Source organism: Hemiscyllium ocellatum, chromosome 17 (assembly GCF_020745735.1).
Source record: "Hemiscyllium ocellatum isolate sHemOce1 chromosome 17, sHemOce1.pat.X.cur, whole genome shotgun sequence".
NCBI classification, from domain to species: Eukaryota; Metazoa; Chordata; class Chondrichthyes; order Orectolobiformes; family Hemiscylliidae; genus Hemiscyllium; species Hemiscyllium ocellatum.
The window spans coordinates 54,811,257-54,825,553 of NC_083417.1; the positions used below are offsets into that span (position 1 = coordinate 54,811,257).

At 36.7% G+C, this 14,297-nt stretch overlaps 1 protein-coding gene across 1 annotated transcript in view; it reads left to right on the plus strand.

Moving 5' to 3' along the window:
• Positions 1-14,297, plus strand: part of LOC132824082 (BTB/POZ domain-containing protein KCTD19-like) — a 128,909-nt gene that overhangs the window by 21,373 nt on the left and 93,239 nt on the right. The window contains exons 3-5 of the mRNA XM_060838352.1: positions 6,738-6,929; positions 12,207-12,338; positions 13,038-13,260. Coding sequence (XP_060694335.1) covers positions 6,738-6,929; positions 12,207-12,338; positions 13,038-13,260 — 547 coding nt within the window. The remainder of the gene's footprint in view (positions 1-6,737; positions 6,930-12,206; positions 12,339-13,037; positions 13,261-14,297) is intronic.

The window sequence follows — 14,297 nt, forward strand, 5'->3', positions numbered from 1 at the left end:
ACTGGATATTGCTCCTGTCACTTGATAGGCTATCCTCCTCATTAGTATCCAAAACAGAATACTTGTTTGATAGAGACCAAAACTGCACATGGTACTCCAAATGTGGTCTCACCAAAACCCTCTACAATATAGCAATACAGTACATCTTACTTTTGTGTTCCAATCCCCTTGCAATAATGGCCAATTTGCCATTTGCTTATCTGATAGCCTGCAGGTACAGCAAGCAAACTTTCTGTCTTCCCAGTAAAAAGTGAGGTCTGCAGATGCTGGAGATCAGAGCTGAAAATGTGTTGCTGGTTAAAGCGCAGCAGGTCAGGCAGCATCCAAGGAACAGGACATTCGACATTTCGGGCACAAGCCCTTCATCGTTTCTGTCTTCCCAGTACAAGTAAACCCAAGTCCCTTAGAATAGTGACATTTACGAGTTTCCCTCATTTTAAAAAATATTCTGCTTTCTATTCTTATTACCTTATCTGAATACCTCACACTTCCTTGCATTATACTTCATCTTGCCTTGTTTCCCACTCCACTCACTTAATTCATCTATATTTCTATTCAACCTCTGTACCTTTCTAACATCTTACTTTCCAGCTAATTTTGTTTTGACAGCAAAATTAAATACAGTCAGTTATAACGTGATAGTTCCATTTTTGTATGATCTCGCGTTCTAAGAAAATCACACAATAGCTGTGCCATTTAAACTAATGGGGCCCAAATCGCATTATAGCCAATATAGGTAAGGAAAGTTTGTGTTCTACAAATAACAGTCTACACTCTTCAATCGCGTTAAAGCCAAACACATTGAAGAAAAGCATTGTAGCGGGACCAACTGTATATTACTCGCTGTCTCTTCATTTAAGTCATTAATATAAATTGTAAACAGCATATACCTCAGCAGTGATCTATTTGGAAATCCACTAGTCATAGCATTACAACTTGAAAATGGCCCATTTATCCCTGCCCTTAGATTCCTATTTGTTAATGACTACTCTGTCCAGGCAAATCTATCAACCCCAACTCTGAGTCCTTATCTTGTGTATTATCTTTGTGTGTGACATCTTATCAAATGCCCTTTGAAAATCCAAGTATGCAACACCGTGAGTATTGTTGAAAAAGATATTTTGTCAAAGCTTTTTGTTTTGCACTCATAGGAAAATTCAAATGAAATAGCAAAGTAAAGGGAAAATAGAGGAGTAGAGGAATGTGTTGGTTGATTGGTAAGTGAACTTTGGAGTTGTTGCCATGGAGAATGTACTAGCTAATGATTGACAGTTAACTGCCGAGCTATGTTTAAATTTTAAATAAGGAAGGTTGACTCTGAATAAAGAATTATCCTGAAAAGTACATGTGTCAATGTCTGTCACCTATTCTGTTGCATTGAAACAGATGCAGTGTGTACATTTTTCTTTCTGTCTACAAGAAGAGGACTGTGTATTAATGTATGTAGCTGCTAGTAGATGCAAATGTGCCAAACTACAAACCAGACTGTCAATCCTATATTGATGTCAGTATAATGCTCCACACACTTGATTAGGTAGCAAACATTGTCCAGTTGTGGAATTGTATCTAATATTTGACATAGTTGTGCATTTTGCAAGCATGGACTGGTCGGATACAGTGAGTACCTTCCTTATTGAGAACATTTGAAGGGATATGCTTTATAATATGTTCTGTCAGCCTTTGGGACATAAGACCTACGTACCTAATATCACATTGACATTGAAATTGACATACCACATTGACTTTTTACCCTACCTGGGTAATCAAAAGAAGACTGGGCATTTATCAGAGCTGATCAGAGTACATTATTTTGCAGGATGGCTTTGATGTAACCTATTTGGGTATCAAGATTGCATGGTGAACAAATGGCTCAGGTCCTCTTTGTAAAGTCGCTAATTTGGCTAATTTATAGCACTTGAAATTATCAAATCCCAATGTGAATACTGATCAGGGAAGGTAGACTTGCAGTAGATGGTAGTAGAGAAACCACTGGTTAATTTCACAATGAATACATTGGTTAAGATGTACAAGGAAATTCTTTCATGCAACTGCAGATTCAAATATAGTGAACATTATCTACATATTGGAAATATGCATGAGTTCCATGGGACCCCAAAAAGGTTCTGTGACGTGCTGTTGTTTTGGGCATACACAGGGTTGTTAAAACTGAACACAGTTGCCAAGTTGCTGAATACCAATGTTCAATCAATATTGATTCACACAATGGCAGCAGGGCATGATATAGTGCTGCAGTACAAATGTCATGAAACAATGCAATACAAGTACTGTATTGTCTTTGCAAAGGTGAAGGAAACTTCCACAAAATTACCTTCACTGGTAATATACGCATTAGGATTCCTACAGTTCCACACGTGATAAGGTTGTCTTTTTAGGTGACCTTACAAATAGGTTCTGAGCCATTTGTTCACTCTAGAGGTTTGAAGCTGAAATTGCGTATATCAAAACTATCTGTAAGATAGCTACTCCTCTGTGTATTGTGCTGTGTATCATGCAATACTATGAACGAACTCAAGGCCAACACTTTAGGTGCTGTAAAGTTCCTAGCCTACTTCCAACTCACTCTAAGTAAGGTGTCCAAAAAATGTGAGCAATGGGTCACTGTAATTGTTTCATGTTTCTACTATGCAATAGCAACACAATTGGTCTTTGCCACCAGCATGATATTGTTGCCAAGCCAAAAGGTGTTCTACCTATCACACAAATGAGAAATATGATAATGAATTTCACTGCCAGTGTAATGCTAGGTATATAGGTTATATGTCCTCAAGACTGAGACATTTTTCCCATTTAAAAAAAGTATTACACAAAATTTGGTGAAGGGACAAGTAATACTGAGGAAGTGGAGAGGCAGCAGAAGGACTTGGACAGGCAAGGAGACTGGACAAAAGAGTGCAGATAGAATGCAGTATGGGGAAAGTGTGAAGTTTTGCATTTGGTAGCAAAAAAAACTATTTTATATGGGGAATATCTTCACAAATCTGAAGCACAAAGGGACATGAGTCCTAGTTCAAGATTATCTTAAGGTCAACATGCAGGTTCATTTGGCAGATTTGGGCCCCCGAATCTAAGAATGTATTTGCTAACCTTGGAGGGAATTCAGAGGAAGCTTATAAAAATGATCCTGGGAATGAAGGGTTTGTCATATGAAGAACGATTGAGGACTCTGGGTCTGTACTTGATAAGAGTTTAGAAGGCTGAGGGAGGTCTCATTGAAACTTGCAAAATAGTGAGAGGCCTGAATAGAGTGGATGTACGACCCTTTAGAACTAAGATGAAGAATAATTTCTTCAGCCAGAGGGTGGTGAATTTGTGGAACTCATTGTCACAGAAGGCTGTGGATGCTAAGTCATTACGTACCTTTAAGACAGTGATAGGTTCTTGATTAGCAACGGTGTTATGGGAGAAGGCATGAGGATGAATTTGAGAAACATCCATGATTGAACAATGGAAAACTTGCTGGGCTGAATGATCTAATTCTGCTGCTATATCTGATGGTTTTATAGTTTATAGAACACTTCAAACAGCATTTGCGTTTGGGTGTTTGTACCAAGCAATGTAGGTATACTGACTGTACCCACACAGCAAACAAACAAACCTCTGTGTCCAATAGCAGGTGTGATTCCACAATTAGACATTTGCTACATTATCCTGAGTGGTGAATTATGTTCACAACTAATTTAGGATTGTCAGTCAAGCTTTCAGTTTAGTTTACTTGCATGTACTAGAAACTATATACACTAACAAAATGTCCCTGTTCTCTACGCTATTCTGCATTGTGACTGGTTAAATGCAATAGAATAGGTGACAACCATTCACTTGTTCATTTTTCCGAGCAATGTTTGACTAATCAGAGTCTTGTTTTAACCTGTTTATTTTAAATTTAAATAAAGCCTTACAGCTTCAGTCATCATTAGCTCATCACATGGCAATGCCTCTACTAATCTATTTCTACTTGCCAACCAATCAGCACTCTCATTTTGTTCAGGTTATATGTGGCTTTCCCTTTACTGTTTATTGTGAATTATCCTGATGAATTCATGATGAAAAGCAACAAGAATATCTACTTTTTCAACAATACCCAAGTTCTGTAGTTCTAAACAACCATGTGCTACGTGTACTGGTTCTGTTTTATCTATTCTACAAGCTACCTTCTCAAAAGAATTTTTGAATTTGTTAAACATGATATTCCTTTCATAAGATCATGTTGACTTTGATTATACGGTGTAGGTGAAATCTTCTTAGTCATGTTGATTCTTTCTTCTCACAAAGCGTCCTCTTTAAGTGTTTCAAATCTACTTGAAGAAAAAGATTAAACTGAAGTTCAATGTCTAATCCAAAGGACAATACCTCAGAAGGTGATATTGTATTTCGTACCCCGGTGTTGTTCAGCATTATAGCAAATCCTGGAATGAAACTTGAACCTAAAGTGAGCGTGCTGCCAGGGTGGTGTGTATTTAGTTAAATAAGCTGCTAATACCCCATTAGAACATGTGAAGAATTTTGATTTTCCCAAAAATCATTCCTGAACAACCTCACACTGGTATCTGTTTTGCATGACCTTTTCCCCACCCATTCTTGGAAGTAACAAGATGGTGTGCTCACTATTGATAATTTTGAAATGTGGGCATCATCTGAACAACATAGCTGAATTGGAATATCATTGTGAGTCAAAGAATTAATATACATTAATACTAAGATGTAACTGATTCCTCCCCCCGCCATATTCATTTTTGGAATATTCTGTACAGTGTTGGTCTCCATATTCCAAAAAGAATACAGAGGCAATGGAGATGGTGTAGATTTACAAGGTTTACAATGAAATTAGAGGTTATATCTGCTAGGAAGGACTGAACAACTGAATATTCTCTTAAAAAACAGTGTGATCTTTAGAGGTCTTTAAAAATTCTGAAGGTGTTTGACAGGATGGCAGTAAAGAAAATGTTTCTGCATATAGGGAATGAACAAGGATTATAACACCAAAAAAGGAAGTCTAATGAAAATTGATCACTTATACGTCCAATAGGGAATTCAGGATAAACTATTTAATCCAACTAATGGTTATAATGTCATATTTTATAATGCATAAACGAGTTGAAGGGCTTAGATAGACACAGTTAAGGAGGATGGTGTGTAAATCGATGAGGAGAACAGGAATAGAACCTCATAGAATTAAGTCAAATATGGCAGGAAGAAGATTATGTAAATATAAAATTATGAAAAATCAATTAGGTCAAATGGGCTGTTTGTATGCTTTACATACCATTCAATGCAACTAACCTTCTCCTAACTGACATGAGAAAAACAAAATGTAGTTTTTATAAAGCTGAGAATTCTCTTAATTTTAAAAATCAAAAATGAAATAAAAATGATAATTGTAGTTTTTCACTAAAGTTCCATTTGGAAGACTGCAAGAGAATGAAAAATACTTGCATTCAAAGGACTCAATCTTGGAGATGGCAGGCCTGAAAGTGGTAAATTAATTTAATTATGTGTAATGTGGAGGGCCAGAACCCTCCCAAATTCTTGACCTTAACCTTGGCCTAATTAATTTATGGGCAGGAAGGCCCAATCTTGACAACCCTTCCAATTGTGGCCATCATGTGATCATTTAACGGGCTCATTCATCTTGTCAGTTAGGCACCGCTGGGCAGGACATGATAGAGTCAGGAGAGTCAGTTCAGGGTGGGGATGGGGATGAAAGTGGCAGAGGTGGGGTCCTTTGAACTGTAGTAATTTGTGCAAGACAGAGAGACTTGATCTATACCAGTGTTTGCTTCTGAGACCCAACCCCCTGTCCTCATTCCTAAACTTCTTTTCCTATGAATGCCAATCCTAGGAACTTTTCCCAAACCAATATTTATGTTTCTCATTATCCATGGAGTCTGGGGGCAGTGATGTCCTGACAATAGCCGCAACCTCCAAATGCGGCTGCTAAATTTTGAAGCTGCCAACTGCCGCTTGATAGTTCCCAGATTATCATAACATTCAGTAGTATTTCTTACCCGGGCCATGGTTTGCCATTGTACACATTGTCCCATTGGGAAAATCCCAGCCTAAGCTGTGTCCACTTTGACTAATTGCTTATTTGAGATTTGTATTTAATCAGGCAACTATTTTCTATCTGATTAGTGTTTATTCATAATTGTTGAAAATATAAAGCCAGTTTTTAAGAGATATGAAAAGTGCTGCAATTTCTAACGTGTTAGAACCTTGGATTCCAATGAAACATCCCCTTTTTCACTTTGCTTCATACATAGTAAATTTAAGATTTAAAAGCAAAATTCCAGAAATACATGGTGACAATTACAAACATGTTGATCTCCTCTTTACCATGTCGAACAAAATTATTTTTAATGATCAGTCTTCACTTCTAATTAGACTTTAAATTAGTGTAGCAATTAGCTTTATAAACCAATCAATTTCATGTGTTGATGGCCAGGTTTTCATTTAGCCATTCAGTCTGATTAGAATAATCTTGAAATATTGTAAGACGTACTCAAATCAATAGGTAACCATATTCAGCACACAAGGAGGCCAACACTGATCCTTCTTAGCTTTTGTAACTCCATAACATATCTCTGTGGCCCATTTAACTTATGCACTCAAGAAAGCTTTTGAAAATTTTAATTTGTAAATATTTTGCAATGTGGTACAAGTATCAGCAGGAAATACATTTCATTTCAAGAGAATTAAGATAATGTTTTACTTTGTTTTAGGATTACCTGACAAAGCTCCACTGGGGCTGATTGACACACCATTATTGGATACTGAAGAAGAGGTGCACTGGTATTTTCTTCCTTTAGACCTAGTGAAGAAATACCCTAATTTAATCAATGATGATAATCTACTGTGGCTGTGTGAGGGAGTTGTCCTCATAGAAATTGGATGGAGTAATTTCCGATATATAGGTAGATTAATTGTCACTAATATTGCATTGTACATAGGCAATTTGTAAATACTTCCCTAATTTCTGTTACTGAAATTCTTCGTGTTAAGAGATCTGTACCTAATGTGTGGGAAAAATCTATGACTTGCATATTGTTTTTGGGGCATATTAATTTTGACATGATCTGTACTTATTTGTTCATAATCCAGTTAGTTGTGCTCATTTTTGATTATTGATAGCTCTCAATGCAAGATGTTTATATTTAAACTTCTTTACATTTGATGTAAAAAATTAACTTTGTCTTTCCTCATTAGTCAGAGCTATATATTTCAGGATCATCCTCATTAGTCTTCTCCAACCCTTTAATATTTAAAAATTAACACTGAAGCTATAGTATAATTTGAACAATTATCTGAAATCTTAACTTCAGTTTACAATGAACTGCCTTCAAGATGCATTTCAAGAGTTCAGTGTCTTGGCTGCATCAATTAACTTCTTTGCATAACTACTGAATGATTTTACCCAAATCATTTTACTTTTCCACTTAGAGTCATAGAGATGTACAGCATGGAAACAGACCCTTCGGTCCAACCCATCCATGCCGACCAGATATCCCAATCCAATCTAGTCCCACCTGCCAGCACCCCGCCCTTAAGCCTCCAAACCCTTCCGATTCATTTACCCATCCAAATGCCTCTTAAATGTTGCAATTGTATCAGCCTCCACCACATCCTCTGGCAGCTCATTCCATACACGTACCACCCTCTGCATGAAAAAATTGCCCCTTAGGTCTCTGTTATATCTTTCCCCTCTCACCCTAAACCTATGCCCTCTAGTTCTGGGCTCCCTGACCCCAGGGAAAATACTTTGTCTATTTATCCTATCCATGCCCCTCATAGTTTTGTAAACCTCTATAAGGTCTTGTATGGATGAACAATTTAAAACACAACCCCATGATTATGTGCTTTTTGAAGTTTTGGGGGTGATCTCCTTATAAAGAGATTTAGTTAATGATCCATTCATAAGGGATTAAATTTTGCCTAATTTGATAAGTCTATTCAATTTACAACTAACTAGATAGTCCCTAATGTTAGATTCTCACGAACAGTACTAAAACACTTAGATAAACAACAGTCTAGATACTATGAATCCCAGTACTCTTCCACTCTACCACTAGCCTAAATCCCACTACTCTAAGACCTTACGGGTATGAAAACGTTATGGAAATTGATAAGAATAAAAGAGAACAACCTGACCATTACTCACCAATCAGGAGCTCTTTTGTTCAAAATGGCACTTTTGATGTCATGAAATCAGTTCCCACAATATTCCCTGTGTAATGGATCTAGAGAAGGCTGCCATTCAAAACTGCCCGAAATGCTCCATCCTTAGTTTTTAACCTGCTCTGTTCGCTGTCTCCTCCCTCCGGCCTCTCTGGTTCCAGTTCTCAGCTGCTACTTGAAACTAGCAGTCCTGGTGATTGCACCTAATCCTCCTCAGTCAATTCTCATTAGCACCCTCTGTTTGGCCCTTGACCTTTGTTTGGATTAGACAGCCGCATTGTAACTATGGCTGATGCATTGGGCATTACTTTAATAATGCAGAACTGAAGAAGATGCCACATTAAACCAAAAAAAGGTCCCTGCCTAGTTTCTCCTATGACCTGTCCCATAGTCATCAGTTTTGACATGTTACCATGGCATCATTGGCTTCTAGCACTCAACATTCTGCTCTGAAATTCCATATGTGTGGAGAGTCAGAAAATTGTATAAATAATTTTACTTAATGGTTTTTTGCAAAGTCAGTTTGTTTATGCATGACTATTACTTGAATATTATTTGTGGTACTTACTCCAAATTGATAAAGTAAAGTTGTTGTAGTAGGAGTGATAAAGTAGCATGAAGCTGTATACAACTATTTGAGCAAAATAAATTTTTTCCCTTGAAGCCTAATGTTACATTTTATTTTTCTTTAACCTATCTGCCAATTCACAGCTCATTGCTTACTTGGTTAGCATAGCCAATTAGTTCTGTTGTATCTGTATTGTGTAGATGGGAGCAAATAGCTTATTGAAGATGTTACTGTGCATAACATTGATTTGAATTAAACTTCGTGCAGCTGAGTACAAAATGGAGATTGCAAAAACAGCCCTATGTGCTTTGTAAACCGTAATGGCACAGGATTTGCTGATAATCTGTTCCTGTTTAGCTGTTTCATTCAGTCATAGCTTGTCCTGTCATTTATTTCAATTGTAACTTGCTTAGTTGCAGAAATTGCTATATGGTGTACATTGTGGAAAAAGGTTGAAACTTACATTGGAGGTGATGCAAAACATACTTTAGTTATCTAAATTTTATTAGTTCAAAAGGTAGTAAGGCATTTAAAAGGAACTTATGGAAAAGCTTATTGTCCATGTTTTTAAAAAGATCATTTGTGGAATATGGGTATCACTGGCTGGCCAGCATTTATTGCCCATTCCTAGTTGCCCTTGAGAAGGTGGCAGTGAGCTGCTTTCTCGAACTGCAGCAGTCCCCATATGCCCTCAGGAAGATATTCCAGGATTTTGATTTTAAATATTTCCAAGTCAGGGTGGTGAGTGGCTTGGAGGGAAACTTGCAGGTAGTGGAGTTTCCAGGTGTCAGCTACCCTTGTTCTTCTAGATGGAACTGGTTGGGAATTTGGAAGGTGCTATCTAAGAATCTTTGAACTTCTGCAGTGCATCTTGCAGATATTGCACATTATCACTGCTGAGCATCAGTGGTGGAGAGTGTGGATGTACTGCCAATCAAGTGGACTGCTTTGTCCTGGATGGTGTCAAGCTTCTTGAGTATTGTTGGAACTGCATCCATCCTGGAAAGTGTTAGACTATTAAGAATTTAACCACCAAAGTAGTGGCCAAAGAAGTAAAATATTTTGATAGTGTTCATCCAATCCTTTGAAGATGAGAAAGTCTAAGTTGCATACTTACACAAAGAAGAGGAAATCCAACTCTCAAGATCAGGAATAGAAAGAAACAGTTAAATTAAACCATCATATGGCAGAGGCATTCTCTCTGGTGATTGAGTACAATAAAAGGTTGCTGCTGGGATAAATCGAATTGTATTTTACTGCATATTTAAAAATCTTTAAAATTGCCTTGTATGTGAGTAGCTTGGTTTATTATATTTCCATTTAGTTTGTATCATAACCTCTGTTGTATTGTTAAAACTAATGTGTTCTTGTGTTCCAGTTAAATACCACGTTGTTAGATCTTTTCTTTGTTAATAAATGAGCTAGATTTCATTCTGGGAACTGATTTGGTCATTAATGACATTAACTGAGATCATCATAGTTGGATCATTTGGGATTTTAATTAATTGGATTTAGGAGGGATTTGTGACCTTTTTAAAGTAATGCACATAAGACAGTTCTGATCATAAAACAGCTGTATTGTGGTGAAGTTTATTGCATGGAATTTGAATATAGCTTTGAATGTTATGAAAGTTATTGGAATTAAAAACTGTTAACAGTGGATTGTTTGAAATCTTTGACTGATGCCAAATTCTGAGTTATAAGACAATTTGAAATTGAACACAAAAGGCGGATATTGAAAAGATGAATTCTTCAGAAGATTATCCAAAATTGAAAGGAAACTGAAATTGGGATGTCACAGCTAGAATTAACTAAGATACAATCAGAAATCAAAGGACTGGAATTAAGGGGGAAAAAAGCGGATAATGGAAAATGAGATCTCCTACTTCTCCGTCCAGCACAAACTCTGTATCTAGCTATCCCAGTAGTATGGTGGTATGTCTGTAAAAGCTTTAAAAAATCTTGCCATTCACAACTTTCTTTAAAAAATAATTGCTGTCACTATAAACCCAGAAAGTGTTAATCGATAGGACCTTCAATGTATCAATAGCAGAAAATATAAGCACATCTAAGTCAATGTTGAGGGCTCTAAGGGATCTCCTCCCATTGTATACCACACTACTACCTCCTCTGCTGGATCTTACATCGTGGAACAGATCATACTCAGGGTTGGTGATGGTGAGGAAAGGGACGTGATTTGGAAAGTCTGATTTTGGGAGTATGACTTTGTTAGACTGTTGTTTGATTAGTTTGTTTGACAGCTTTCTCAATTATGGCAAAAGCTCCTAGATGTAAGGACTTTGCAGGGTTGATGACATTTGGTATGCTGTTGTTATTTCTGGTGACTAGGCTGATGCTAATTAATAAATACAATTTCTTTTTTTTTGACTTTGTTACAGTTCAATACAATTGAGCAGCATGTTTGGCTATTTTAGAGCATTTAAGGAGTCAACCCTGTTGCTGTGGAATTTCATATGGGCCAAAACAGTTATGTAGAGAACACTTCCTTCCATAAGAAACATGGAAAATCTACAAGCCAATTCACCCGAATTTTATGTTGCAAATGCCATAATATGGGATGGTGTGGATAGGAGTGGGAAGGCTGTTCTTCTTACCAAATCTGTTAAAATGCTGGAAGAAAGTGGGAACATTCTTTTAGGGGGTGCCATGTACACAACAGGGTCATTCCCCTGCCTCCCAAGATGCTACCTCTGTCCGCTTTGTCACTTCCTGCTTGGCAAATAAAACCACTGCTTAACATCCACCCACACAAGCTCCCAGATCCCTCCCCATTCGTTACTCCAAACATAACTGTCAGGGATCCATGTCATCATTCTGGGACCTTAATGTAGTCTCAGAAGCTCTTGGTATTGAGTTTGATTCTGCTGCAATTTATTGGCTGGTATCTTTGGAGGGTGAGACTTCCACTGAGGGGCAGGAACCAGACTCTCAAATACTTAAGACCACCAGCAACATGTTGTTGCTGTGGGGCAGCCTTATTTAATGTGACTGGAATCCAACACACTAAATTTCAGTTTGTTGGTCAGTGCTGATAATACCCAACTTAAATTCTCATACTTGCACAAACCTACTTTTGTATTGTCAAAATGTTCTCTTATTGAGCATCATCTTTTGATCTCAATGATAAAATAAACCGGGCTGAAATAGTGCTAGTTAGAGGTTAATAGGTATGTGTATGAAGATTGCTTTTAATCTTATTCACCTCCAATATTGCTTTTTGGAATGTAGCAACATAATATAGCTTTTTACCATGTTTTATCATGTTATTTTTATTTATTCTTCTGCTTGTAACACCTGATGTACCATTTTTATGTAAAAGGCATTGTGTAAATATACATTATATAATAAAACTTACATCTAAGGTTATTAAGTTTGATTCCACTGAATCGGAATGAATTATGAAAGTATTTAAAATTTAATGTTGCAGCAAATTTCCTTCAGACGGGAAAGTTTCTTGTGCCTGACAAATTTTCAGAAATAGATGTTCTTGTGACTGAGATGGAGATGCTTCAAATTCCAGAGCTCATCAAAGCTGTGAAAACATATAGGTCAGATATAGGTAAGTCAACAATAGTCAATGGGTAAAATGGAACCAAAGGACATAAAGTTATTAATAGTCAGGAAATAAGGACATATGAAAGAGTAAGCAACAGCAATCCAGTATTGGCAATGCTGTTATGTTATATTATTCCCTGTTACACTAATATTAAAGAACCATAACCACAGTGGCTGTAGTTCATATTGATTTTTCTGTGTTAACCCAAATAAGATTGTTCATTGTTGTAAAGCTAGTGGATGAAGGGAGTGAAAATGATTATTTTTCAAATTACACTTTCAGTGGATAATGCTACTTTTATAAATAATGTCATGTACAGCATCAAACACGAGTGTTCATTAAAAAGATTTCCAATTATTTTGTGCCTTTTGCAATCTCAGGACATTTCAAGGCACTCCACATGAAGTATTTAGAAGCATAGTTACTGTAATAATATAAGAATCATTGCAGTCTAATGGTTGCTGAGAATTTTGGAAATCAGGAAAGGCAAGATTGTATGTATATATATTTTTTAAATGCTGAAGTAGATTTTGAACTTGCTAAAAAGCATTTAAAAGTCAAAATATGGTAATAAAACTTGTGTGTTGATCTACTGTGGTATTTTATGCATGGATGGAAAGTCAAAAGTCTACCTAACATTTTGTATGGCCACTTGGAAGTCATTGGTTATGTGAATTAATTTTCACCTCTGTTTTGTTATAGGTGGTAGCTCCAAAGATGTCTCTATCCCTGTCAGTTCTATACGTCATTCTGAAGGAGATTGTAACAATTTATGTGAAATAACAGATAAACCGTTATATGTCCTTGTCCTGGAATTGTTAGTGAAGTACCCAGATTCAGCACTAGGACAGCTTTCCATTGAGAGCAGCCTTGATGGGATGAAGCTATATATTTTTGGCAATGGAGTTCTTTTTAAACATGTCAGGTGCTTATATTAGGTTTATTCTAATTCCTGGCAGAAGCAAAATGGATTTACTGTTTAATATCACGTTTGCACAATATTGTCCCACGGAAAAGTAATTTTTATAAATTTATAAAATTAAGACCTTTTTCAATTAATTTTAATTGCCTATACAGTATCTGTTATAAAAGATTATATAACATCTGTTGCATTCATTAAGTGCATATGCTTTCCTTTAGGTCCAAAGTGCGGTGGGGGGGGGGGGGGGGGGGGGGGGGGTGGTGCGCACGCACGCAAGACAGAGAGATTGTGTATACACAGGGATGTTAAAATTGGGTTAAAATTTTTAGAATCTATTTATATGTAATAAATAGTCATTCTTGTTGAGTGCAGAAAACAGTTCTGTACTTCTGTTAACCTTAGTCATTCAGACAGAAAAATTGGGGATTTCGGTGCATTTGGATAAGATTTTTAATTTCTATGATGACTCTGGGAATATTGGGCTTGACTTCCAACATGCTATCCCAGTCAGATATAGCATCTAAAGCTGAAAGAAATTGAGAGTTAAAGCCACTTTAAGCCATCTTGTTTTCAGTGCCATTTTACTGGAAGCAAGCTTATTTGGCAGGTGGAAAGAACCAATTCACTTAAAAACAAATTTTGTAATGCTTGGAAGCATATTTCAATTGCTTAGTGCTCAGACCTTTGGCCTAACGAGTATTGTATGATGGATTTTGCAGTGCATATACAGATGTCTGGTACAAACCATGTCAGATTTACTTTGAGGGTGAGGGTGAGGATGTTTGCTAGAAATATGGACATTTAACAAATTATTGGATATAACCAGTGCCATTTTGGAGCTATACCCTCCGGCTGGCACCATGTCTTAAACGTGAGCAGTTGAACATAAGAAATAACACCCTCTCTTGACCAATGCTATTTAAAAGAATTATTATCTTCCTACAAGCTACTTGCTCTTTGATTTTTTTTATTGCCTTTTCTTGTGATTGTAGATGAGTTTGGTGGTTTCTAGAGTTGTTTGAAGTTGCTGAATGTTGTAT